Genomic DNA, 25,193 nt, shown 5'->3' on the forward strand with positions numbered 1-25,193 from the left:
ACCGTTCCTACTGAACCCGAACTGCGTGACTTTAGAATGGAGGGATGTCACATGCACGTGATGCACTCTCTGTCGCGTCACACCGTTCCACTGATATTGCTCGGAATGCTCCTATCGGTGGATCCTTTGCGACCGGTTCATTAAAATATGAAACGCAGAGTCAACGAGGACCGTACCGATGCAGAGAAGAGCGCCACGAAAAAGCAGAGAAACTTCAAGGCGAAAGGAAAAGAGAAGGAGCAGGATGTTGAGTGGCCAGCATACTTCCACGATGCAAGTGCACCCGCCCCGTATACTTGACACATTTTCATCATTTTACACTTCAGCTTTTCAAGGTAAAACGTCTCATAGGACGCTGTGTCCGAGTCAATTCATGCATTGTCATACGTTTTGCAGGTTTACAAGGTAAAAGATTACAGGTGTGTCTAACCAGCAGCCATCTCACGTCACTTTGCAGGCTCTCAATGTTGTACTCGCTTTTGTCTCCTCGCGAAAGCATCTAGCGACTACGTTCCCCATGGTCAGGTCCTCTGTAGAAGGCATTTTGAAGCGGCGAGTTTTCACTGGTATTCCCTCAGTTAATCATTTAAACGTCCATCCAGACCGTTGGAGCTCGCGCAGGTCGCAGAGCTCAAGTCCGTGATTCTGCGCGCTTTGAATGCATACCTCACATGGCGTTTTTTCTAGGGCTTTGCTCCCAGACCTGATCAATTTCGCGTACATAGCGTGTGACCAGTTGCGTATACAAGCAGAATCGTCGTCTCAGGTTCAATGTCGTGGTCGAAAAAGTCCAGACTTCTCCCTCCACTCGCTCGAGAAGTCCGGCTCTCAGCTTCCTTGGATCGAGGAGGGCGAGCACGTCCTTGTTCTAGAGTTTGCAGACAACTTTAGAGGGAAGAAGCAGCGTACTGGGTATGGAATCACTCTGCAACGCTCGGCACACGACTCACCCGCACAAAGTTCTTTGCTATCGCTTCCACCTGCCATGTCAACAACCCAGTCCAAGAAATTGATCGAGAGCCGCGACGAAAGGTTCAAATTGGCCGTGAATGAGTGCGCGCGACTTTCGCTCCTTGTGTCCCGCTGACCTGCCTTCAGGTTATTGTCTACGGTGCCGGATGGAGAGGATCCTGTGGAATTGCTGAAAGCGGCGGCGAGGGATCCATATCCCCGCTAACCCAAAAGCGAGGTCTTGTCTACTCAAAGCTGAGGTAGAAGTCCCGAGTCCCGATAACCGTCCATCGGTGGGCGAGGTGATCCAGGAAATCCAAGAACAAGATTGGTATACCAAGCAGATCATGGACCGTAGGACTTTCCCGGCAAGAACAGCTAGAGAAGGTACACATTCTTAACACATCTCGTACTGGTCAATTCCTTATCTCGGGCGAAGGTTTTCTCAGTCAACCCCTCTCTCCATCGATACAACAAGCCCTTCGTGATTCGAGGAAAATCACCTCATTCTATACACACCAAACTGCGGCCATTAATGCCATTTGCGACAAGAAGCATGTAATTGTATCGACAAGCACTGCCTCGGGCAAGAGTGTGATTTATCAAGTAGGGGTTAATTCGTATGATTCCCACTACAGTAATGCTTGATGTCGACAGGTTCCGATCCTGCGATTTTTAGAGGAGGATCCGAGTGCAACTGCCATGTTTGTATATCCAACTAAGGCTCTGGCCCAAGATCAGAGAACTGCGTTAGAACAGTTGCTGTGGTCCTGTCCCGAACTGCGGCATGTCAATGTGGCAACCTATGATGGAGATACTCCCCAAGAACGCAGAGCAGGTATGTATTCTCGTCCAGTTAATGAGAGTGGCTGCAGCATGAGGAATAGCAATCAGAGAAGGTGCCTCCATCATCTTCACTAACTTCGTAAGTTCGTCAGTTTGTGGCCCGGCTTTTATCGCCGATGCTCTCGATCCAGGATACAATCCATGCGTCAATTCTACCACACGAGGAGCTATGGAGGAGGCTAGTATTTTGACCCTTCTTTATTTTGAATTCGCAACTGACAAAGTGTAGCAGCTTCTTGCAAAATCTGAAGATTCTCGCTGTCGATGAACTTCACTACTACTCAGACCTCATGGGCAGGTGAGTTCGTGTCCATGATGAGGTAGCACAAGTTGACCCGTGTTAACCAGCCACGTTGCACAAGTGATTAGACGGTTCCGCCGCGTCTGTGCAGCCGTTGGAAGTCAGTCTTTAATTGTGAGAAAACACCCCCGCTCTGACGAAGTATAGATCGTGAGACTGTCTTCGTTTCCTGCAGTGCAACCATTACCAAGCCTGCACAGCACATGCAGCGGCTTTTTGGCGTTAAGGTCTGTATTATGTGCATTTGTACCCTTATACTCTGAGGATTCACCACACGTAGGAGGTCGAGGAGATTACCGATGATGGGGCGCCTTCCGGATGCAAAGACTACCTTGTTTGGGTACCACCATATGTTGACGAACGTGCCCCGAAGCTTGGTCATCATAGTGCAATGTCTGAAGCAACGAGACTCATGAGGTTTCTGATGAAGAGAGGCATCAGAGTTATACTATTTTGCAAGGTACGAAACTCAGTGGAGAGTGACTGGACAAAGCGTTTACCAGTGGCTGCCAACAGATTCGCAAGGCATGCGAGTTAGTAAGGGAGATTAGTTTCTCTGGTCGAACGGTTATTCATTAACAGTTTTAAGGCAATGAAGGCTCTCCGCACAGATCTGAGTGCCGAAGGTCGACTGGACATCCTCGCTAAGGTTATGCCATATCGTGGAGGTGAGTAAGGCGGCATGTTACGGTCTGGTAGTTCCTCTTATGCCGTAACAGGATACTCTCAGGAGGTTCATGCATATTCTCGTTTGTCGACTACACTGGCTCACTGTTATATATCTAGGATCGCAGGCGCATTGAGCACGAGGCGTTCTCCGGAAACTTACTTGGGATAGTTGCTACTAACGCTCTTGAGTTGGGTATAGATATTGGCGTTTTGGACGCAGTAATTATGCTCGGTTTTCCTTTTGGTTTAGCGAATTTCGTGCGTGCATCCACCGAGTAGAAGAAGATACGAATGCCTACACTACTGACATCGTCACAGCGCCAACAAGCAGGACGGGCGGGACGGCGTGCCCGTGACTCTATGGCCGTTTTAGTTGCAGACATGTCCCCATTGGACCAACAATACGTGAAAAATCCTGACGCGCTGTACAACAACCCGATTGACGATCTTGTAATTCACTTGGACAGCAAAGAAATAGTTGAAGCACACATTCAATGTGCGGCTCACGAGTTGCCCGTCTCTAAGGATGATGTCGTCTTCTTTGGCCCCCTATTATCTGAGATATGTGACAAGAAGTTGATCCGGGACGAAGATGGCTGGTGAGTGTTTACGGCCAAAAGTGATGCCACCGTCTTAATCCTTATGGTAGGTATCACACACATCCAAAGTATTTGCCGTATCCCCAGAAACATGTGGCTATTCGGGGTGCGGAGGAAGTGAAATACATTGTAGTAGACGTAACGAAAGTCCAGGAAGGCGGCCAAAGCGCTAAGATTTTGGAGGAACTTGAGCTTTCGCGCGCACTATTCGAGGTTTACGAAGGTGGTGTGGTATGCTCATCGGCCTTTCCCCGTTGCCCCCGAAAGCTCATTCTCCGCCAGTTCATGCATCAGGGCCTCGCCTTCATTGTGCGTCCTCCGATTTTTAATTGTCGTAGGTTACTGATTGGGGGGGTTTAGGTCAAGGAAGTCAGCCACGATGCCGGGATGGCGCAAGTGCTAAGGGCGGACGTTAACTGGATTACTTCGCCCAGGTATGTATGGTTCCCCTGGTTTGAATGCGTGTACTGAAAAGTGTTCGCAGAGATTTCACGTACGTAAATTATATCTCTGCCACCGCCTCTTCTCAGTTAGGTGTACGCAGGGATATAGATGCCAAACAGACGTACCGGATCAAGGAGATACCGGACTCCCCCCACAGGCTATTTTTCGGAAGTAAGTGTGTCGTGTGATGCGGGCCCGTATGTTATATTCTAATCACTTGAGCAGGAGTAGAAATCGTCACAGTCGTATACGGTCTGTGTTCTGACCAGTCATTTGTAGGGGTGCTTACCATATTCTGTTGTAGGATTCTACAAGATAAGGCATGGTTATTCAGCGTAGCGTCGAGACTTCTTTTAACACAAGGGCTTCAGGAATAAATGCATTCTCGACGTCGTCGACGTCGATACCCCACCTTGGGAGAGACAAGGAACTGGGTTATGGCTTGACGTTCCCGGAAATATTCTAGACTTGTTGCGTTCCAAGGCAATCTCGCCTGCTGCAGCTATCCATTCTGCTTGTCATGCTTGGATGAATGGCTTTGCACTGGGTGCTTGCCTCAAGACAGAATGTAAAGCCGCCGAGAAGGAGCTGAAAGCTGCTGAGTCCCGGCGGAAAAGGCCAGCAAGGTATGGTTATCGTAGTCGACCTTTCCACCAGTCTCCCTAAATTCTGCCAGGTTGATTTTTTACGAATCGCTGGGAAACAGTGGCATCACGGCTCAAGCGTTCGACCATGGTAAGTGACATGAGTTGTCTGTGTCGTTATATTGATGTTCACTTATCCTTATCGTGGGTAAGCCTCGGAAATTCTGAAAAAGGCCCAGAGTGCAGTTGAAACTTGTCCATGCGAAGAGGGTTGCGCGAACTGTAGGTTTCCTTTCCCTTTCTTTGGCAAACAGGGTTGGCATCTGTTCTCTAGGTATATTAAGCCCAACTTGCCGCGAGCACAACACGATTTCATCCAAGATAGGAGCCTTGGTAATCCTACGCGGGCTACTCAACCTCGAGATCGATGTCGATAGCATCCCGAGGCAAGAAAATGAGCTCGACGGGGCAGATACAATCGTGAAGGCGGACTTCGTTCGCCCGATCGATGGTGTGGAGGTCGAGGCTGCGTAACTACAGCAGCGACATTGATTGTGTTAGATTTAGTAACTCAACTAACTCTAATAAAGTAGTAAATACACCGTAGTCCTATTTCAGGGGGTCGAAGTCACCCCAGTCATCCTTGGTCACCGGTTTACTCGGTGCGACTAACTTAGTCGGCTGCATAGGCATTAGCATAGAACCCATTGAAGGTGGCGTCGTAACAGAAGGAGAATTGGTCAACATGAATGAATTATAATTGGGTGCTGGGTTAATGGGTGGGGAGGCTGAGGGGGTACTCGAGGCGGGCAACATGACATCGGAAAAGGATATGTTGTAATTCGGCTTGGACATCGCTGATGATGAGTTGGAGAAACTAGTACCATGCTGAGGATTGGATGGCGGACTGGAAACCCTCATCGGTCGGCCAATCGAAGAAATAGTGCCCAACGGGGAACTCGTAGAGAACGCTGGCTTCTCGATGGAGGTGGCAGGAACAGGTTTCGCTCCCAGACGAGATGGTCGAGGTAGTGGAGCGGCCGCTGAAACCCTGGGAGACGAGGGTAAAGACTGTACCTGTGGATGTGCAGGCAGTGCCGGGGCCGAGGCTTGTGAGCTAGAGACCTGTGGAGTTGGTATGGCAGCAGATATTCCGGGAGTTGATACCTGTCCAACGTATCAATACGAGAGGCTGAGAATTGAAATGAACACTAACCTCATGTCCACCATTAAGTATCGGCCCCCACACATCGTCGTCCCAGCTCTTACGGTGGTCATCGAAAACCTCAGCTCTAGTAGTAGCATTGGCACGTCCAACCAAACTCTCAAAGTCAACGCCAGAGTTGAGGTTAGGCAGATTGACTCCATTAGCAAGTGCTGATCGGTCCTCTATGCGTTGAGAGTCGCGGAGGAACTGGTCGTGCTCTTTTTCAACTCGGTCGCCGAGCTTGCGGATAACGGACATAAACCGCTGGAATTGTTCGATGTTGAGTACTTAAAGATGAATTAGACCGATGAGTCACTGCCGAAGCAAAAATATCAACGCACGAGGACCCATGGACATCGCCCACAACTGAGGAAGGACAAGGGTTGCCACCGCTTCCCGTTCAATCTTAAAGCCCATTGCTTCCTGAACAGATAAAGTGGCCATCTGCAGACGTCGTTAAGAAAATCAACTCTAGAGCAGGTTGTTGGATTCACAATGACAGCTGGTTCCTTTGTGCGAATCTTCGACAACAATGGACATAGCTTTTGGGTGAGATTTATCTGAACGGAGTATTAGGGTTACCCGGGAGTGTAGCAAGGGCAGACAGGACCAACCTGATCCAGAACTTTCACCATACTCAGGAAGGTCGCTAACGTGGCTACCTTCACTGACAGTAGTCTAGTTTTGGTGAACACTAACTATACTGATTGCTCAATATATGCATCATTGACAGCACTGCTGAACTTACGGCGACACGAGGAAACAGGACGCCAGAAACCTCAGCATAATCAATAGGTTTCGCATAAATTGGGCACGACTCCTAATGCACTGTTCTTGAACCTTGAGAAATTGAACATGTGGTCACTTTTTTTCAGGGACAAAGCTTACGATAGCATGTTCGGACTTCCAGAGCATTGTATACAAGGGGGAGGACCTCTGGTTGGCATTTAGTGAATGATAGAAGTCATTGTTGCCTTGCTCGCACTCACGCTCCCGGAAAACGACCTTTTCGGTCTTACTTTGCAACATGTCGAGGTTATCAAGAAGAGTTAGCATGTTCTGCGGCGGATCTTTGACAGTGAACAAGGGTTTGAGACTTGGCAAAACGAGTTGGGCAAATTGCACAGCAGACAAAATAGTTGAGATGGCAAAAACATTCGGAAGGATATAGGGAAGGAGGTGTGTATCTTTCATCTACACTCAGTGTGTTAGTATCAGCCCGAACTTCAAATCGCAGACGACAGACCTCTTCTAGGAGTGACGGCAGTATCTTCCTCACTTTCAACCCCTCAGAGAACTTGTTCAGGACGCCAGTCAAGCCCTTCATAAATGATATTTTCTCTTCTCGTGTTTTTGTCGTAAAATTTGAACGATCGAGGAAATTGAGGGTAGATATGGGCAGAGACGAGAAGAAAGGGTGTGAAGGCAAAGTCGACGAAGTGGGTCTATTTGAAGGCGATCGTGTTAGAAGAGACCTTAGAAGATCTAGCAGAAGGCTGTATTAATGACCCGCGAAGCTCAGGCGTATATGTATAAGACCTTGCAAATCTGTGTCCAGCTGACCAATATCTGGTACTGGCCGGCCAACATTGTCGCGAAGGCTACCAAGACTCCCATAGTTGAGAAAAGGCGGTTTGCCCTTACAATGAACTGCATATACCAGGGCACCAAGCGAGTATATGTCTGATGCAGTGACAAGGGTCTCATCCAAAGCGTATTCGGGTGCTATTCCTTGTATCAGGTTTTCTGAAGTGCAATGCTGAATGTATGAATGTACCGATGTAGTCAAAGGAACGTTGAACGTATGACGGGACGCGTGCATCCGATCCCGGGAACTCCCAGCGCGTAGGTGTCCCGTCAGCGTTGGTCAGTGGAATGGTCAGGCCAAGTCCAGAGATCTTCCAATCACCCTGAAATATGCGTTGTGAGGCCACGAGGACCGCATGTCGAACATAACAGCGCTTACAGCGTCATTAATGATGATGCACTCTGGTTTCAGGTTTGTGTGTATCAATCGTGCTGACGAGTGGAGAAATGAAAGGCCTTTGCATAGTTGGAGAATTCCCTTCTGAATCTTAGTTGTCCATGAGTATTCGCCGCAAATGACAGGAGATCAAAAGTGCTGTACCTCGATTTCATCAAGTTCCACGGATCGGCGTATGACTGGATTTCTGTGGTATCGACATCTCAAGCGATGAAAGGACAGGCTCAGTCGCGAAAATGAGTTCGTTCCTCGTCTCCTCCAGAGGCTCGACCATCTCTTCGAAAGCGAAAGTTGTAAGTGTATATCGTCTTCCCTAGAACAGAAATCCACCGTACCGAGGATGGAAGGGTGACGAAGTCTGCTTAGCGCAGTAGCCTACGGTGGGTCAAGTCTACATATCCGTATGAGAGACGGTATAAAATACCTCTGCCTTCAAAACTTCCAGAACGCGATCCCTTGACAGGGGACCCAAACCTTCCATCTCAACTCGCTTATCGAATGACCAGACAGATACACGTTTATTTGTGACCTTGTGCACCGCGCCCTGCACCTTCCACAAGCCGATTCGTGCCGTCGAGGTGTGTGACACAGAAGATGACGACCCAGAGGGCGTCGGTGTCGAAGACCTGCTTGCATTGCCCGCCCCGATGTTATAGGACTGCGAAATCGCCGTCCTAGAGAAAAACGACGTCGCTGCTGCTAGCATGGCCCAATATTATCCTCCGCTGCTGTGGTGGTGAATACAGTGCTGACGTAACATTGCCATTGGGTGTTGTCCGGCACGTGATCCGCTTTGTTACCCCGCATGCCATGGACTTCCCGGGTCCAGACTGGAGAGTTGTGCTGCCAGCTGCAGTCGTCGACCACACCGCTGACGTCCAACCCATATCGGAGATGAAACCTACATTTCGTGCACTCCAGACGCTCGATCGCTGCACAATGCGGGCCCGGACAACGGCATTCATTGGCCTGGGTCGCATGGGCTCTGAGATGGCGCACAACCTCTTCCTTAACAAGTTCTCCGAGTCTCCGGACTTTGGGTTTGTCGTATGTGATGCAATTCCGGAGAGTGCTGTATCCTTTCAACGCAGCTTCTTATCTCGATTTCCAGAGGCACTCATCGAAGTAGTTCGCACTCCGGAGGAGTGAGTACCAACACACCCACACATGCGTTACGCGATAGTCATGTATTTTCAGAGCAGTCCGGGCGTCCGCAACCGTCGTAACGATGCTACCCTCCTCTCCGGAAGTTCAAACCGTATATACAGAATCCAACGGGGATCATACCCGCCCTACGGTCATTCGCAGCCGATAAACCCCAACAGACGTTGCTTATTGACTCCACCACCCTTGACGTGGATGTCGCGCGGCGAGTTGCTGGCGCTGCCGAGGAGTCGAAAGCACTCATGATCGACGCGCCTGTGTCAGGGGGTGCGCGTTATCTCCGTGTAGCTGCGAGCGCTCTGACAATAATTTAGGCGTCGCTGGTGCCAAGGCAGGTACACTGTCTTTCCTGGTCGGTGGGACAGAAGCAGCGTTCCGGAAAGCAGAACCAATTCTGTCCCATATGGGGAAACGGATCATTTATTGTGGATCATCAGGTGCAGGGCTTAGTGCAAAGATCTGCAATAATCTGGTTCTTGGTGTGCAACAGATCGTCGTTGCCGAAGCCATGCTTCTCGGCCAAGCGTTAGGCTTGGACCCCGCCGTGCTTGCTGGTGTCATAAACAGTTCGACGGGTGCCTGTTGGGCCTCCTCAGTCAACAACCCAGTTCCGTCATCTCTTCCAGACAAGTCACCACCCTGTGAAAGGGACTATGAAGGTGGATTTGCCACTGCCCTTATGATCAAGGTAATTTTTATTGACATGAGGCTAATACGCGCGACTGATGGAGTCAAAGGACATGCGACTTGCCACCGACATCGCAAGTGCTCGGAGGAGCCCCCTTCCGCTTGGGCAGGCCGCGAGAGACTTGTATGCCCGTGTGTTGAAAGTATCCCCTGAGCTTGCAAGGAAAGACTTCTCGTCTGTATACCGATACCTGAAGGACCTTAGTGGAGATGGCCACGATTGAGCCCGTGGATATATATATATAATTGACATATTGTCAGCCTGTTTTCAATGCTATCAGGAGTGTTGTTCCTTTGTCGTGGCAATACTTGGTTGCATCACATTAGCGAAGTCAAAAGGGGCCGGCGGCCAATCTGATTTTGTCTTGGCGAAGACAAAAAGCTGCCGTTTGCTTCCGTTTTTCAAGTGGAGACGAAGATTTGAATCTCCGCGGCTGAGCATTAGTATGCCGAAGCTCATCGAAATAAGCTCCGCTGCGATAAACTTATCCCGATATATATAAATCATCAGTACAGCCGCCTCTTTTACTGTGACCCTTTGTGGACGGCCCCATCCCCGCCTTCATCATGTCGGACAGTGTGGAAAAACCCAGTGCGATCATTTTCGGTCAGTGCTCCTTCTGTTGCACCTACACGTTTGTACCGTCGATTCAATGCAGATGCCTACATTTGATATCTCTATGTAGGTGGACTAAACACTTGCTCCCGCGCACTCGCTGCTCTTCTCGTCCCACCACAAGGATATTCACTCGTTTCTGTACGTGCCGGATTGTCCTTAGTGTGTTTCACACATATAACTTTTCCCCCTCGACCTTCTACAACAGCATCTGCGCATTGTTGATAAATTCTCCGTCTCTCCCCCGACGACGTAGGTGGTCCCTTCTCCTGTATTTTTCTCGATCCAATCTCAACTTCCACAAAGATACCTGGGTTCAGAGTTCCCAAAGGTTTTGGCTCGACCAGAAGTAGAATACCGCCAAGCAAATCTCACAATTCCATGTAAGCAACAACGCGCAATGCTCTCTGTGATACACTCACTTCATTTTCAGCTGCCGTTGCATCTGCTTTCGATCCACCTGCTGGGCAGGCGCCGTATACCTATGTTTTCGATCTCAGTGGAGAAGTGAATCACGACCGGGGAGAAGTCGTACGTAGTCTTGCGATTTTCACTGTCACCTATCCACTATTTTCAGTAACAGATTGCCATAAAAATGACGTTCAATGTCTCTCGAAATATTGCTTTAGAGGCCGCAAAAAGAAATGTCAAAGCTTACGTGCGACTACAGCATCCGGTATATGAAACGTCTGATAAGGGCCCCATTGACGAGAAGGAAGATGCGAAACCCGTCAAGACCCTCAACATTTGGTGGCACGAGACTCTGCGAATGTTAGCTTCTATCGAAAAGTGAGACATTTCATGTTGGATGGCTACTCGGCTCAGTATCTTTCCAAGCTTGAACCTCGTCATTCTCCGCATTGGGTTTGTATACGGTCCTTATGTAGAATTTGGTCTTTGTAAGACCTCCTATTCCCTCCGGACCCGCTTCAGCTATGCTGAGAAATCATTCTCAGATGCTCTGGTAATAACGGTGGCTTCGATCTATGGGTACATGAAGAAACCAATGAAGACTATGTAAGAGTGCTGATTCTACGTTGCACTCCATCACTGATGTCATATATAGTTGGGGACCGGGAAAGGATCCGGTAAACACAGTTCACATTGACGACGTGGCAAGCGCCCTCTGGGCATGTGCTGAGTGGATGGGGCCTCTTGGACGGAAGGAGGCCAACGCAATCGCAGGCGAGAAGATTTCATTTCACAACGATAAGGGCAAGGTGAAGGAGGTAGCAGGGACTTGTTCACCTGACGCTCAGCCAGTGGCTCCCATATTCAATGTGGTGGGTTCTCCTGCGAGTTTTGTGTGATCCTCCTATGACCTGCCCACGGACAGGTGGATGACTCGGAGACAACGTTGGCGAAAGGTGGTGCAATGATAACCCAGTTTTTTGGGACAACCTTCGAGTTTTATTCGAGCTTGGAAACCGCGATGGCAAAGGTAGCAGGGTTCTTTGACATTCTTCATGCTCTAATTCATATCATTCCAGCTCAAGCTTGAGGACCTCGAGGAAGAAATAAATGAACATCATGTTGGCACTTGGACAGAGATGCTTCAACTTTCGAATCCACCAGTTACGCACACACCATTAAACGCTTACATGGATAAATACGCGTTGTCGCGACACAGACTTGGATATAGCAATGACAAGATCAAGCGTATCCTCGGTTACCAGTTGAAGCGACCTAAATTCTGCCAAGAAACTCTTCAGGAGGTCGTCGACAAATGGAAAGCGGAGGGATCTTGGCCTATAGTCCCAAATGCATGACAATAATTAAAGCTCGCAGCAACCGTCCGTCTGCTATGTACCAGGGGTGTGAAAGGTTCTTTATTTCAGGTCAATTCTGTTTGTTTACTTTTTGTTTAGTGAGCAAGACGTTGCTATTATTTCATCCACTGCAATTTTGTTAATACCTCTTGCAATCGCTCTTCCAATTGTTTGTTCTCATGTAGTTTACCACCGTGTGTTGACGGATAATGATGTTTTAATTCTGCTTTCGCTGGAAATATGGTGCGCGAGCCCGGGGCACTCGAGTGAAGCGACAGACAATGATCAGACTATGTTCTGATAAAACCATAGCTCGATGAAACGGACTCTGCTGTCACGAGGGTGTATGTACGTTGCAACGACAACGTCCATTGTGCGGCCTGACCTGAGACAACTGCGTTGATGAGTGCTTGTTCGGACGGTATACGGTTATCAAGACACCAGACGACATGTGTACATACATGTGGGCATTTCATGTGGTATACATTCCTTCCGGGTATACATACACAGGCACTTGCAATCACAACTTGGCCTCCCGCACTATCAAACGGCAGGCATTCCTTAGACTTGCGGCAGCAAAGTTGACAATTTCGTCGACACTAATCCACTCGTCAATACTCGGGAACGGGAAGATGCGAGAGACCACCGTACATGACTTTGGCGGGTTTGATATCCTACGGCGTGCAGCATTAACAAAGTTCGAAGCGAAAAGGAACGACACGGACATTAATGGAACCGGCAATCCTTCCCATTAACCCTATGTGACACCAGTTAAGTTAACGTTTGCACGCAAAGCTTCTTTCGTCCTTACACATTCGTCCTTCGACCGATTTTTCTGGATGCTTCTGCAGTTCAACTTCGTGGGGTATCTTCCCTTCAGACACGAGATCCAATATCTCCTGTTGTCGGTGAGACTCCCATTCAGATACATACGGAGTCTTGTGAACGCTCATGGGTCTGCCGGAGTAAACGAGGGTTCGGATTACATCGTCGTAGCCAGCTTGTAGAACCAGGTCCTTGTGCTTGAGGGGAGCGCCAGCTTCCTCGCTGGCAACAAAGCGTGTCCCTACCCATACACCTGCTGCACCATACCTGTACGATTTAGTCCGAGATGACGTTAAATGTCGTACCATCACTTACGAGAGTGCAGCGGCAAGCCCACGACCGTCACCTATTCCACCTGCGGCAACGACTATTATCGGCTCCCCGGTGAGCGGGTTTCTGGCATCCTTGCATAGATCGACCACGGCTGGAATAAGAATGGAGAAAGGAATTTCGCCAGTGTGGCCACCGCCTTCACCTCCCTGCGCACAGATGATGTCAACTCCTGTCGAAAGAGGCGTCAAGCTAAGTTTGCAACCGCCGGACTGGACGGTCCAAACCTTGAGCTAATGCTTTGCTAACGTGCTGGACACATATTAAACTCTGTACATAGCGGAACATCGCTTACACGAACCTTCGGGTGACCAATCATGCTGACGGTGAGTGTCAGTAAACGTCTCATTGACTGCACCAGTGACATCGTACTTCATAACCGGTATCCCCGCTGCATGAAGTTTGTCCACTGCCGCCTTTGGCGGCACACCAACAGCACTCACGAAAAGGGCTGCTTTGCACCTGATGATGACATCTAGAAGTTCATCAAGCTGCCCGTTCGTATAATCGTACTATACAAGGGCACGAAGTAGAGGCGCTGCACGTAAAAGAATCGCTGATTGCTTACATTCGTCTTTCTTGCGGTGCCACCGACCTGCGGAAGGAGTAGGTCAACGCCAAAGGGGGCATTCTTATCCTCCAAATGTGACTTCAATTCTTCGATATTCTGCTGGAGGATTTTCGGGGTCTGACGAAGACCCCCGATGACGCCAATCCCACCGGCATTGGTCACCGCGGCGGCCAGTCGTGGACCAGCTGCCACGTTCATACCTGGGATTGAAATAGCTCCTGAGCACTGCCTTTATTCGATAGACTCCACTTACCGGCAAGCATGACTGGGTGAGTTATGCCAAACAACCTCGTTAGTGGTTGAAAACACGGGACTCGAGGAAGGCATGGCTGCGTTCAGAGAAGAAAGGTACCGGAGGAATTTATCATTGGAGTATTTCAGCCGGTCGAACTGCAGCCGCTGCATCATTGGAAACCTGTGCCGGGTATTCAAGTGACAATCAATTGATGACTAATCACACAATTCCATTTTTCATGGCCAAGTGTCCAGTCGACCACGGAGGAGGGCAGTCGGGCGATGGCTGTCCCGCAAACCACAACTCTGGTTCAACTTGGACAACGATCTTCGGGAAAGGAGGGGCATCTACTACTAACCCTCCATCCTTACCCACAGACCGCGAAGTCTCTTCCATCCCGCGAACGACCAATGAAAATTGGGTATACCCCTCCGAGGCACAATTCTTCGCCGCAATGGCACGAAAAAATCACAATCCTCACGCAGCTGACATGAAGGCCGTAGTACCCATACATAACGCTGTAAATGAACGTGCGTGGTCCGAGATCGTGAAGTGGGAGGCAGGTAGAGGCGGCGCAACCTGTGGCGGAGTGAAGCTCGTCAATTTCAAAGGTCGACCAAATGACATGAGCCCAAAGGCCAGGCTGATGACTCTTCTCGGGTGCGTCTTGCCCTTTTGATATCCCTAACTACAAGATTCACTGCTCTACCAGGTATTCGGCACCCTTTGATCGTCATGATTGGATTGTTGACCGTTGCGGCACGCGCATACGTTATGTTATCGACTTCTACACTGGTCGTGGAGCTGGAGTATCCTCAAACAGTGTGTCCTTCTATTTGGACGTACGTCCAGCATTGGACAACTGGGGAGGAGTCAAGATGAGATTTGGGGCGGTCATTGGGGATTTGTTTGCTACCAGAAACAGTGGTACTTGATCCTCAACGCATCTCAAGCACCGAATCCATTGTACACCGTAGAGCAAACGGTCAGATGCTGGCATTAATATCACGATTTTATTCGCGTTTTGGACTTCTTCAGCGGTGGCTTCTCGATTTCATCAGATTCACTCTCAGCATCTGTTTCACCTTCAACATCCTCATCATCACTGATCTCCTCTTCTTCATCCCACTCGCCCTCGCTTCGTTCTTCACCGCTTTCGTCAGCCGAGTTTTCGGAGTCCTCTCGTGTCGATTTGAAGTCTTTTTGTTTGCCTACCTCCTTTTCTTTTTTGCGCCGGACATTTTCATCTTGCTCTTTTCTTCGCTTCTCCCTCAACCTCTCCTTTTCGGCATGTGACGTTCTGAGCGCGGCAGCTTCGGCCCTACTTTTCTTGACTGCAACTATGTCAGCGACGGAAGTACGCAATCTGATACGCAGCCACACACCGAATTCATGATACATCACCTCTCCATCCTTTCCAGGGATCCCTTCGGTGATCTTAACCAGCCTCAGTTCTAATCTCGGACCAACCTCATTAAGCTTAATGGCCTTCTTCTGCCCCCTCTTGTTATTCCTCCCTACATAGTCACCCGCTAGTGAAACAGCATCTCCTTCATCCCCCGCGACACTTGACGCAGAGGATGCAGCAGACTCGTAGTCTGCCTCGCTGTCGGGACCACGTTCACCCTTTTTTCTGAGTAGAAAGTCAGCAACGTCCTTTTCATTACCGAGGTCGAGAACCCGAGTCATTGACGAAGATCCAGAAGACTTTTGAGAGGTGCCTTCGAGCACGCGTCGTACGCGCTTGGAGACACCGTAAGGTTTAACTGTTATGATGTAATGCCGGAAGTCAATTGTGCCTCGCTCGGCATTGTAGGCTATGAGAACGATGCGACGAGCTCCAGAGAGTGACATGGACTTTGGCGAGAGCGGGGGGAACATGGATTGGAAGGCTTTCATGAGGAGAGGGAGGTGGGCCGGTGTAGTGGGTGATGGGGGAGGAAAAGATGCAAGGACGAGCTACAGGGATGTTCAGATATGGAGATACAAGCGAGATCAGCAACATACCAAAGGGGCCGTCAGGTATTCAAGACCCTGACTTAGTGCTGACCTTGAGATCTTCTGTACATCTTTCATGAGGCTGTATCTCTCAACCCGGAAGCTAAAAGTAGGTCCGACTGGTAGGCGAACGAGACGCAGCGAGGGTGCCAGATCGGTGAGTGTCAACGCGAGCAGATGCGTGACTTTGAGCACCGGGGCCATAGTGAAGAAGTCTTTAAGCTTGTTTCGTTTTCGTTCCTGAAAAAGGATAGGATTTCATTCCACTACCAGGATGAGCAACCGACATACTCACTTTTAGACGAGTCGCAGTGTTGGGCTCCATGACTTTTCGCAAATCACGAACTAGCTGGGTCAGAGATGTTCCAACCTGTCCATGTTTGATGACAAACGACTTCGGAACGCCATCCTCACTAATTCCAGCTGCACTTGCACCCTTCCGGTGGGTCCTGTGTTTTCGTCTGCGGGCCATCAGCTGAACGTATGAGCTTCTACTACTTCGCTTGCCTTTCCCAGACACGGATCCATGTTTGTCTTTGTTGTGCAAAGGCCTCTGAAATCGACAATGACAAATCAAAACGCTATTCGGATAATCTACACATCGATGTCACTAGCTCGCGAGTAGACGCGAAAAAAAAACGGAGGGTGTAAACTGCCAAGCCTCGAAACTTGGAGACAATGATACAGCATGAAATATCAAGCTACACAGACGGTTTGCAATGTCAAAGGAAGTAACAGCATAAATGGTTAGTGAGGGAAGGGATAATAGGGTATCCAGGATTTATGAGGAAAATCAAACTAGATGGCAAGAAACGACCGTGCAATAATCAGGATTTGGCGAGAAGATCCGCTCTGGAAATGGTGTGGCTAGAAATCAGGGAATTGGAGTGATTTGTGCAGAGGTGGCGAGTCCTCTTCCGCGAGAAGACCTGGCATGTCGTGCAACGACGGGAATGGGAGGTGGAGGAAGTGTCTGGTGTCATCCAGAGATGTCGTATGGGGAATAATTGGTGCCTAAAAGAAGACAGTTAGTAAACCAGCCACGCAATTTTAGGCAAAGTCATCGGAACCTTAATCTCGCGACGTTCAAGAGCATCCCAGTCAACACCACGGAACCACGGGTGTTCAAGGACATCTTGTGGCCCACCTATCATATTCCCAAGGCGTTTGCTACGATCTGGGCGCAAGAAAGCTTGTATTAGCTCCTGGGATGGCCTGTCCACGCTCCGAGGCCAGTGAACGTTTCCATTGAGAATCTTGTCATATATACCGTAGGGCGTCTCGTCAAAAAATGGTGGGTACCCGACAAGCATCTCGTAGCAAAGAATCCCGCAGGCCCACCAGTCAGCAGCCTTCCCATGGCCCTCTGACAAGATAATCTCTGGAGCAAGGTATTCGGGGGTGCCACAGAGCGTCCAAGTACGATCGTCCACCACTTTGGCAAATCCAAAGTCTGTTAAGCAAAGGTAGCCACATGGATCCAGAAGAAGATTCTCGGGTTTGAGGTCGCGATAGATGACGTTGAAAGAGTGAAGATATTTCAATGCAAGTATTATGTTGGCCAAATAAAAGCGAGTGACGTCAGGAGTGAATCTGCGGGCTCTCCGAAGGTGGGTGAAAAGTTCTCCTCCCGGCACGTAAGACATCAACATGTAGATATTCAAGCTATCTTGAAAAGTGGCGAATAGATCTACGACAAATGGATGCCGTAAGCGCGAGAGGATGTGTCTTTCGGCATTTACATGCTCGACTTGACGAAGGCGAACTACTTCCGACTTGCGCAGCACTTTCATGGCGAAAATACTGTGATACCCAGGAGTTATAGTTTTCAGGCGGACTAGAAGCACACGCCCAAAGGTTCCTGTACCTAATTGCGAATGATAAGCTAGTTGAATAAATAACCGAATGATAAGCATTACCCAGGGTCCCCCTTACTTCGAAGTCGCTTAATTTCAGTACACCAGGTTCCGCAAGACCAACTGGTTCGTCTTCAAGTAGGCGCGGGGGTTTATTAGGGGGCGTCGGTGGGTGTTTCTCGTGCGTAAAGCAGCACTCCAGTGAGTCACGAGCACCGCCTGAATCAGCTGCGGTGCTTGTAGAACACGGTGTCTCCTGTTGACAGTCGGGTTGCATATCCTGGTCGGCACGTAAGGCATCGCGGCTACCATTCTCACTATGACCTGGAGAAATCGGTGGGGTCATGGGCACGTCGTAAGCGACAGGCGCAGGCTGCCGGAAACATGGCTGGCCAAGAACATCGACGTTTTGTTCCCCTGAAGCACCATAAGCAGGCTGGGGCGTCGGAGCTACCAGTTGATCCATGTTTATGTGGCGTAGTAGGAGCGCAACGAGGAAGACACGGACGAAATCGGTTAGCAACGAGAAACAAGAGAAGCACAGTCGATCGACGAGAATCGAGTGTGTCTGACCAACAAACCGCTGGTATACCTATGCACCCGTCAGAGATATGTATCCAACATGTGTGCCCAACCGTACGCACGAATAAATTATGCGTCCAATGAACTGTTCAAGTGTCACTGGCAAGAACCTACACTGGTCGAGTCTGAATATCTTGGATCGCCGTCGCTGTCGCTGATGACAATTGAGCTAAGAAGTGCCAACACACTGTTATCGGGACTATATGAGTCACGTGACTGTCATCACTCTTGCTACGGCACCAAGTAATTTAGTACAAGAATCTAAACCAACTTGGACTTAGCGTGTGGCCTCACCTTACTCATCGCATCAACCACTGCTTGTCGAGGTAATATGTAGACTAGAATCAAACAAATGCAGTTGCAGACTTGTCGCGGATTAGGTTTGACCGTTGAACGGCCGCCGGAAGTCCTGATCCAACGTCTTCTACTTACGGGTTGTTCTGGATCCCACGACACGGCTGTTGCATCCCGTGTCAAGTTCCAACGGGACCCGCACTTAGAAACCGTTTTTTATATGCCCCAAAATCCATCAGCCTAAACGATCACTTCGAAGTAAACTTGAAGTGTTTCTCCCCTATAGTCCCATTACATAAGGCACCAGGAGGCTGTTGCCACAAGTCCTAGCTTCGCCGTTAACATTCGTGGACAGCCATCCTTATGGAGCTCCACAGCTGTTCCTGCACATGATGTCGAATCGTACGAGCGTCGGAGGTTGGCTAGTGGGGAAGACGAAGACAGTGCGGAAGGGCGGAGTGACGCCAGCCTCAGCACACAATACGCGATCAAATACACCACAGGTCCAAAGCACTTCCACGACAGTTTTTGGAGGTGGTGTAAAAGATGCGTCAGGAAGGACCACCGAATTCTTTGTAAGTATGCAGTGCGAGAGGGCGTGCTTCTCGGGGGTGCTAATTCATCTTGTAGTCCATGGATGACCAGTGTCCCGTTTGTAGATCTGACAGATACCTCAACCCGAAACTTCGGTTGCTTGTAAGCTCCTGCTATCACAAGATGTGGGCATGGCCGCTGTAAATTATCCCTTAAACGAGCTGAATTCTAGTTGTGCCATAGGTGCGAATCGTGCATCGATCGTTTGTTCACGCTAGGTCCTGCACCCTGTCCAATATGCCAAAAAGTCCTCAGGAAATTGGCATTCACGCCGCAAACCTTCGAGGACCTTACGGTTGAAAAGGAAGTCGCAGTCCGGAGGCGAATTGCCAAAGAGTCGGTACTTCAAATCCATGTTAGTTGCATCATCTCTAATTAGATGGAAGATTCAACAAGCGTCGGGAAGATTTCCCGGACCTACGTTCTTACAACGACTACTTAGAGGAAGTTGAGGATATCAGTACGTAGAAACCATCTACTATCTGGGGTTACTGCTAAGCTTATTGTCGTCTAGCCTTCAACCTTATCAACGAGGTTAACATCCCCGAAACAGAGGCACGGATTGAAGCATATCGTAGAGAGAATGCAGCGCTTATCGAACTTAATGTACGACGAGACGAGCAGTATTCTCAAGAGCTGAAGCAACAAGAAGAGCAAGAACGACTAGAACGGGAACAACGCGCTCAGGAAGCGCGGAGGTTGGAAGAACTTGAGCGCGAAGAAAAGGAGAAGGGCCGACGAGAGATTATCGACCGGTTGGAAACCAGTACCAAAGATGCTGCCGAAATCATAGCGAAGTCGCGGGCTGAGGCCACTAAACGCGCTGCTTCTCGCGCTGCTGCTACTACCACGTTCAAAAGTAGTGCACAGCTACTGCGCTCGCGCGCCGCACAAAGCACTACTATCCCCGATGTGCCACATGTCCCTTTGCAAGATGATTGGTATGCGTATGGGGATATGTATACAAGGTTGGATCACTACGACGATATGTACAGTGAAGCTGTCCGACAAGACCAGGAGGGGATTATGAAAGCTGGAGGGTACAAGGTAGAGGAAGCATGGGAAAGGGCGTTGAGGTCGGCAGTCACTGCCCTATTCCTGCCTCCACTCTCTGATCCGGAGAACTCACTGACGAGTGCAACATTCCTCCAACCGAAAAATGATGTAGTTCCAACTGAGCTGTAGTTCATTGATATTCGATCATACGATGCATTACATTGTATAAACGACCTTGCGTTTCCTGCGCTCCTGTTGAGACAAAGGCTCCTCCATCGGGAAGTAAAGAAGCTGGAACTGCTTGCGCTTCCTGAAAGCGGTGACTAAGAAAAACTCACGCGAAGAACAAATGTTAATGGCGCTTACTGCAAATTTGGCTTTGTCCACCGGAATGCCCCGATGGTATTCCCGGCGTGGAGGGTCAAGTTACCGTCTTCTTTCCTCGCCTTCTCTTCGTCATCTGAGTCAGAAATGACGATAGTACTCTGTACATCCGGATCAAAACGAGCACGTTTCCTTGATGGACCGATTTGAAACTTCCGCTGTCCAGCTTGCAGTATTCGTGAAAATTTGGATGATGGCGTCCCCCAGGTCACGCTACGTGGGCCGGCCAATGCGGCCCTACGAGCGTCTTCGGGGATCGAACTGGAGGAACTCTGATTAATTGGCATCTATAGGAGCAGAAAGAGTTTACCCCGATGGATCAAATACGAGAAGATTGACCTCCTTCGACTTTGATTGAACCTCGTATCCAACAATAGTGACTGAATGACCTTTGTATTGTAGGATAATTGGCATCTTCTCTGTAGTGATAACTGGTGAAGCGCCTCGGAGCACATCGTTGATTGTGCCTTGCTTCTTAACCGGACCAGAAAAGTACTCCACAACCCAATGCGTCAAGGGGCACAACCCTGTACAAGGAGGTCAGAATGCTGAGAAACCTACGGTACAAAGAAAGCTGGCCTTTGCTGGACGTGAGATCAAAATCCACCAGTGTACAGCTGAAGAACATTAGAAGACAGTCATTACCGGAGACGTTCGCCTTACGGTATCCCGCGAAAACTGAGTACAGAATACATATCTACCATGTACACGTCAGGATGTTATCATTTCCGTCATCAACTTGCTGCTCTTACCTGCAGTGCCTATGAATTTCTGGGTTCCTACAAGCTCGTCACCCAGTTGCTTAGCGCCAATCTCGTCATATCCTGAAGGGATTCAGTATCAGCGAGCGATAGAAAAATCGATTACCAACCTTGCTCCCAAGCATCTTCTATCCACTGTTGCAGGTTACGGACTCCGGGAGGTATAGGATTGTTAAGGTAGCCAAGATACGATGGTTGGATTTTTTGATCCATTAGGGCCGCACAAGCCATGAGGAAGTTTCGGTAGCTAAAACGCGTCTGGTTAGCGGGCGTTTTACTAATGCACGATCATCTGACGTGCCCACAACCCCAACCCCGGTCAAACGCAACAGCTATGTGGGGAGTCCGTTCGTAGCATAACACAGCCCGATCGGTAAAACCCTTGTGATTGGATTTCTTCAATGCTTCCTTCAGAATGGACAACAATCCTGTCGTTCTCACTATTCAGGGGCTATTTCTCGGACGACAATGATATCACCTACCTGGAGTATAATTTGCTGGGGGTGGCTCAGAAAGCGTCGGGTACCAAAATTCCTCCTCTGTTCTCTTCGTCAGGCATGGAAAAATACATGACCGAGGTTTGCTAGGCAATGGGGAAGCCGTGTGCTTCCGTGATGATTTGCGCTTGTTGATTGAGATTGGCTCTGTGCGGAATAATAGGAGTTTATCAGAGAAGTGGTTAAAATGAATTGTGGTTCACCTTACTCTTTGTGGATGTGCGATGATCCTCGTAGTGTTGGTCTCGTTGTTCCAGACTCATGTCCCGCAGGTTTGAACTGCACAATTGACAGATATCATCGTTCCCGGCTCTTAGGTCAAAAAGGTATCAGGAATATCATTCCATGAACCGAAAGTAAAGATACTTACGCTGACCTGCTTTTTTCGCCAATAATCTCAACCTCGTCCTCCATCAACTCCCCTCCGCATCAAAGGGCTCCAATAATAACAGCTGCACCTTTAAATGAATCGGATTACATAAGCAGCGTACGCGTCCCATTTGTAGACGACCATCCCACATAATAACTTATCTCCCACTTCGACGACTACGAAACTATGTCAAGGTCTTATGATCGCGGTAGGTAATAACAACAACGCCTTTTAGCCGTAGCTCACTGTCTTCCCTCTAAAGCATTGACTGTCTTCTCCCCCGATGGTCACTTGTTCCAGGTACCCCCCACAGACGCGTCACGTCGACCTGAGTATCATTCATCGTCTCTAGGTCGAATATGCATTAGAAGCTGTCAGAAAGGGAACATGTGCCGTATGGATCTGCACTTGTCATAGCCTGACCGATCAACGAATTTCTCCGTAGGTTGGTGTGCGAGGCAAGAACGTGGCAGTCCTCGGTGTCGAGAAGAAATCCGTTCTCCAATTGCAAGATCCACGTACCGTCCGTAAAGTCGTTATGCTGGATGATCACGTTTGCCTAGCATTTGCTGGTATGATGATCGCTTTGACTTGTCGGAATCTTTCCTCACCTAGTCTCTGCCACCTGAAGGTCTTACCGCCGATGGTCGCGTTCTGATCGACAAGGCGCGTGTAGAATGCCAAAGCCATCGCCTGACTGTAGAAGATCCCGTAACAATTGAATACATAACGAGACATATTGCTGGCATCCAGCAGGTGGGATCAACATGTATTCGTGTTTCCCATTGCTGACAGACTCACCATAGAAATACACACAATCAGGTGGCGTTCGCCCATTTGGTATATCAACACTGATCATTGGATTCGATCCCCACGACACGCGGCCAAGACTCTATCAGACGGAACCAAGTGGTATTTACAGTGCATGGAAGGCCAGTACATCATGCATTGTTGGATGCGTCGATAAAATGACACCTCTATCTAGGCTAATGCTATCGGCAGGTCATCCAAAACTGTCCGTGAATTCTTGGAGAAGAACTACAAGGAAGATATGACGCGTGAAGAAAGTATTAAATTGACCGTGAAGAGTCTTCTCGAAGTGGTTCAGACAGGCGCCAAGAACATCGAGATCAGTGTAATGGAAAGTTACGGCAAAGTCACAGTAGGTCGTCTCTATTTCTAACTTCAGCGTCTTGACTCCTTTGCCAAAAGAATTTGGAGCTGTCAGAAATTGAAGCCATTGTAGCTGAAATCGAACGAGAGAAAGAGGCCGGTAGGTCAAGGATGATGCTACTATTGACATATTGCTGACCCGTGCTCAGACGCTGAGAGAAAGCGTTCACGCTTGGCGGCCACCGCGGCTGGACAAGCCGCAATGGCGACGAGGGCGGATGCAGGACAGTCATCAGGGCAGTGAATATGGCACTATATATCTTGTACCGATTTCTATTGACGAGGTGGAGTACGCCGATGTCGTTCTGTATGCTCTGCACCAATCAAGGCAAACGTAAACGTTTAAAATTCAAAGATCATGCCCAGGTCCTCGGTGACCGTAGTACCTCGAGCAACTTCGCTTCCTCAGTCCCCTCTTCCTCACCCATCTCGCTCATATATTCCCAGCTTGCCTCCGGCGGCATGGTGATCAGTATGTTCTCCGTCTTTATTCCAGGGGTTGCAAGCCCAAATTTTGTTCCTCGATCGACTATTAGGCTGAACTCTACAGCACGCCCACGGCGTAGCAGTTGCCATCGCCGCTCGGCAGCCGTTACTGTAGTAGACGATCGTCTGTTTAAGATGGGCAAGAAGGACGGAAGGAAGGCGTTCCCGAGTCTCTGCGTAAGTTCGAAGAGAGATTCCCAAGAGGATAAACGAGCAAGCATAGCTTCAGGGAGATCTGGTTCGTTGACCAACAGAAGACTACACATAGCATCGGAATCCATCTCATCAAACCTCACACCGCCGACACCACGGTATTCGTTTCTGTGGGGAATGTAAATGTAATTGTCGCACGACGCCTTGAAGACTGGATACAGCCCCGGGCGGTGAAGATCGCATGCCTCCTTCAAGGTGGTGTGGAAATGTTTGACATCGTCTTCGTAAAGGTAGGTTGGATTCAAGTCTGCGATGACGCCAAACCACCAAGCCAGAACCTTGGGTGATGAGTTTGTATCATCGACTGATTCCGTGGACTCTTGGGGGTTCAAGGGGCCATCAAGCACTTCAAAGTACCTGTAGTTTGCGTGAACAGTCGATACGTGAGGGTTTTGAGGGTGTAACATAAGGCTAAGGCCGGTGGTGAAGAACGAACAACTATGATTTACTTCCTTCAAGGAAGCATGCGAAGGCCTCAAATGTTCGAGGGCTTTCTGGGAGAGGGTTCCATATATCGTCGAGACGTTTACGCCGGCCTTCTCGATGGGGCAGTCTATGGACGATTGTGAGATTATGAGCTACTCACCAGGGGTTACGTAGAAATCACGCACCAGAGGATGTGGAATGTGCAGGGGGGAAAGTCCACGAGAGTCCCACTCCTCCTTCATGACGGGACCATGATTCTCGTCTGAATGTCAAGCCGTCACGCTCGAATTCCGTAACAATTTGATCCTGCAGAGACGTCATATAGGCGACTACCCGCTCTCGAAATGCATGGCGCGGCGATCCGGTAGCATAGACTGAGCTAGTGTGAGCAGCGGACACTGCTCAGAAGGAAGATTAGTGCACCATCAAATCCACATTATGAACCATCGCTGACTGTCTCTTGTACAGTTGATGAGGATATGTGATTATTACCTCCAACCAAATGCATTGAGGTCCGATCTTAGCTGCCAGAGGTTTCCGAAAAGGAAATGGGTCGTGGTGGAAAAGCCAGACTAATACGGACAAGATAGAAGGCAGGAGTAGTAGCAGATCTACAAATAATACGTCTTGAACACTTCCTACACCAACCAAAGGCCGACGGAAAGACATGTTAGGACAAGCAATCGGTATGCGTAAGCATTCGGAGCTTGTCCCCTCTCGGTCGTTGCAAGCAGTGCAATGTGGTCCCTCACGCGAGGCTGCTGTTTGAACTTTGCCGACC

At 49.2% G+C, this 25,193-nt stretch overlaps 12 protein-coding genes across 12 annotated transcripts; 6 read left to right on the forward strand and 6 right to left on the reverse strand.

The window, feature by feature from the left end:
* Window positions 1-147: 147 nt before the first annotated feature.
* Window positions 148-4,928, forward strand: F5J12DRAFT_904081 (DEAD H helicase; the record flags this gene model as incomplete). Its single annotated transcript, XM_051748478.1, has 27 exons — window positions 148-246; window positions 327-335; window positions 458-552; window positions 603-635; window positions 688-1,053; window positions 1,099-1,132; window positions 1,212-1,338; window positions 1,391-1,557; window positions 1,609-1,789; window positions 1,839-1,876; window positions 1,929-1,979; window positions 2,022-2,095; window positions 2,146-2,198; window positions 2,246-2,325; window positions 2,379-2,558; window positions 2,688-2,770; window positions 2,893-3,025; window positions 3,086-3,366; window positions 3,417-3,597; window positions 3,649-3,675; window positions 3,727-3,800; window positions 3,911-3,981; window positions 4,036-4,066; window positions 4,182-4,436; window positions 4,487-4,545; window positions 4,608-4,676; window positions 4,729-4,928. The coding sequence occupies 27 exons, from the start codon at window positions 148-150 to the stop codon at window positions 4,926-4,928; spliced, it is 3,051 nt and encodes a 1,016-aa protein (XP_051602469.1).
* Window positions 4,929-5,003: 75 nt separating this feature from the next.
* On the reverse strand, window positions 5,004-8,291 carry F5J12DRAFT_967060 (kinase-like domain-containing protein; the record flags this gene model as incomplete). The annotated part of the gene is made up of 13 exons (XM_051750020.1): window positions 5,004-5,561; window positions 5,611-5,888; window positions 5,943-6,045; window positions 6,096-6,161; window positions 6,216-6,299; window positions 6,350-6,421; window positions 6,490-6,795; window positions 6,848-7,086; window positions 7,141-7,326; window positions 7,379-7,511; window positions 7,568-7,669; window positions 7,730-7,960; window positions 8,010-8,291. 13 exons carry the CDS (start codon window positions 8,289-8,291, stop codon window positions 5,004-5,006), a joined length of 2,640 nt encoding a protein of 879 aa, XP_051602470.1.
* A 111-nt stretch (window positions 8,292-8,402) lies between these two features.
* F5J12DRAFT_812179 (3-hydroxyisobutyrate dehydrogenase) lies at window positions 8,403-9,740 on the forward strand. Its single transcript, XM_051744882.1, has 5 exons — window positions 8,403-8,730; window positions 8,783-8,882; window positions 8,911-9,016; window positions 9,064-9,437; window positions 9,487-9,740. The coding sequence occupies exons 1-5, from the start codon at window positions 8,480-8,482 to the stop codon at window positions 9,658-9,660; spliced, it is 1,005 nt and encodes a 334-aa protein (XP_051602471.1). The 5' UTR covers window positions 8,403-8,479; the 3' UTR covers window positions 9,661-9,740.
* A 212-nt stretch (window positions 9,741-9,952) lies between these two features.
* On the forward strand, window positions 9,953-12,126 carry F5J12DRAFT_812189 (uncharacterized protein). The gene is made up of 11 exons (XM_051744883.1): window positions 9,953-10,043; window positions 10,123-10,193; window positions 10,261-10,304; window positions 10,359-10,435; window positions 10,486-10,583; window positions 10,636-10,841; window positions 10,890-11,069; window positions 11,119-11,335; window positions 11,389-11,493; window positions 11,543-11,867; window positions 11,921-12,126. The coding sequence occupies exons 1-10, from the start codon at window positions 10,004-10,006 to the stop codon at window positions 11,819-11,821; spliced, it is 1,317 nt and encodes a 438-aa protein (XP_051602472.1). The 5' UTR covers window positions 9,953-10,003; the 3' UTR covers window positions 11,822-11,867; window positions 11,921-12,126.
* F5J12DRAFT_480701 (2-nitropropane dioxygenase) lies at window positions 12,044-13,901 on the reverse strand. The gene is made up of 11 exons (XM_051739631.1): window positions 13,801-13,901; window positions 13,545-13,747; window positions 13,349-13,488; window positions 13,278-13,296; window positions 13,204-13,228; window positions 12,962-13,148; window positions 12,633-12,913; window positions 12,547-12,578; window positions 12,473-12,495; window positions 12,283-12,420; window positions 12,044-12,206 (listed from the first exon to the last, which is right to left on the reverse strand). Exons 1-10 carry the CDS (start codon window positions 13,808-13,810, stop codon window positions 12,342-12,344), a joined length of 999 nt encoding a protein of 332 aa, XP_051602473.1. The 5' UTR covers window positions 13,811-13,901; the 3' UTR covers window positions 12,044-12,206; window positions 12,283-12,341.
* A 119-nt stretch (window positions 13,902-14,020) lies between these two features.
* On the forward strand, window positions 14,021-14,717 carry F5J12DRAFT_904086 (cytochrome c/c1 heme lyase-domain-containing protein; the record flags this gene model as incomplete). The annotated part of the gene is made up of 2 exons (XM_051748479.1): window positions 14,021-14,442; window positions 14,495-14,717. 2 exons carry the CDS (start codon window positions 14,021-14,023, stop codon window positions 14,715-14,717), a joined length of 645 nt encoding a protein of 214 aa, XP_051602474.1.
* A 70-nt stretch (window positions 14,718-14,787) lies between these two features.
* F5J12DRAFT_904087 (Brix domain-containing protein) lies at window positions 14,788-16,252 on the reverse strand (the record flags this gene model as incomplete). Its single annotated transcript, XM_051748480.1, has 3 exons — window positions 14,788-15,741; window positions 15,790-16,020; window positions 16,076-16,252. The coding sequence occupies 3 exons, from the start codon at window positions 16,250-16,252 to the stop codon at window positions 14,788-14,790; spliced, it is 1,362 nt and encodes a 453-aa protein (XP_051602475.1).
* A 79-nt stretch (window positions 16,253-16,331) lies between these two features.
* F5J12DRAFT_812213 (cyclic AMP-dependent protein kinase catalytic subunit) lies at window positions 16,332-18,381 on the reverse strand. The gene is made up of 4 exons (XM_051744884.1): window positions 18,281-18,381; window positions 17,700-18,228; window positions 16,851-17,647; window positions 16,332-16,794 (listed from the first exon to the last, which is right to left on the reverse strand). The coding sequence occupies exons 2-4, from the start codon at window positions 18,100-18,102 to the stop codon at window positions 16,648-16,650; spliced, it is 1,347 nt and encodes a 448-aa protein (XP_051602476.1). The 5' UTR covers window positions 18,103-18,228; window positions 18,281-18,381; the 3' UTR covers window positions 16,332-16,647.
* Window positions 18,382-18,904: 523 nt separating this feature from the next.
* On the forward strand, window positions 18,905-20,291 carry F5J12DRAFT_716749 (CDK-activating kinase assembly factor MAT1-domain-containing protein; the record flags this gene model as incomplete). Its single annotated transcript, XM_051741029.1, has 5 exons — window positions 18,905-19,087; window positions 19,143-19,231; window positions 19,290-19,442; window positions 19,493-19,566; window positions 19,621-20,291. 5 exons carry the CDS (start codon window positions 18,905-18,907, stop codon window positions 20,289-20,291), a joined length of 1,170 nt encoding a protein of 389 aa, XP_051602477.1.
* A 27-nt stretch (window positions 20,292-20,318) lies between these two features.
* Window positions 20,319-22,007, reverse strand: F5J12DRAFT_889947 (peptidase family C78-domain-containing protein; the record flags this gene model as incomplete). Its single annotated transcript, XM_051747366.1, has 10 exons — window positions 20,319-20,412; window positions 20,469-20,773; window positions 20,826-21,013; window positions 21,048-21,103; window positions 21,150-21,183; window positions 21,239-21,310; window positions 21,358-21,524; window positions 21,573-21,675; window positions 21,730-21,891; window positions 21,953-22,007. 10 exons carry the CDS (start codon window positions 22,005-22,007, stop codon window positions 20,319-20,321), a joined length of 1,236 nt encoding a protein of 411 aa, XP_051602478.1.
* A 201-nt stretch (window positions 22,008-22,208) lies between these two features.
* F5J12DRAFT_480874 (nucleophile aminohydrolase) lies at window positions 22,209-23,587 on the forward strand. Its single transcript, XM_051739632.1, has 9 exons — window positions 22,209-22,322; window positions 22,377-22,414; window positions 22,467-22,508; window positions 22,560-22,686; window positions 22,746-22,870; window positions 22,921-23,046; window positions 23,100-23,276; window positions 23,327-23,387; window positions 23,437-23,587. The coding sequence occupies exons 1-9, from the start codon at window positions 22,301-22,303 to the stop codon at window positions 23,529-23,531; spliced, it is 813 nt and encodes a 270-aa protein (XP_051602479.1). The 5' UTR covers window positions 22,209-22,300; the 3' UTR covers window positions 23,532-23,587.
* A 56-nt stretch (window positions 23,588-23,643) lies between these two features.
* F5J12DRAFT_889949 (coproporphyrinogen III oxidase) lies at window positions 23,644-24,733 on the reverse strand (the record flags this gene model as incomplete). The annotated part of the gene is made up of 2 exons (XM_051747367.1): window positions 23,644-24,539; window positions 24,598-24,733. The coding sequence occupies 2 exons, from the start codon at window positions 24,731-24,733 to the stop codon at window positions 23,644-23,646; spliced, it is 1,032 nt and encodes a 343-aa protein (XP_051602480.1).
* Between the last annotated feature and the right edge of the window lie 460 nt (window positions 24,734-25,193).

This window comes from Pisolithus orientalis (assembly GCF_024613125.1).
Source record: "Pisolithus orientalis strain OTSU chromosome Unknown F5J12scaffold_6, whole genome shotgun sequence".
In the NCBI taxonomy this organism is placed as follows: domain Eukaryota; kingdom Fungi; phylum Basidiomycota; class Agaricomycetes; order Boletales; family Pisolithaceae; genus Pisolithus; species Pisolithus orientalis.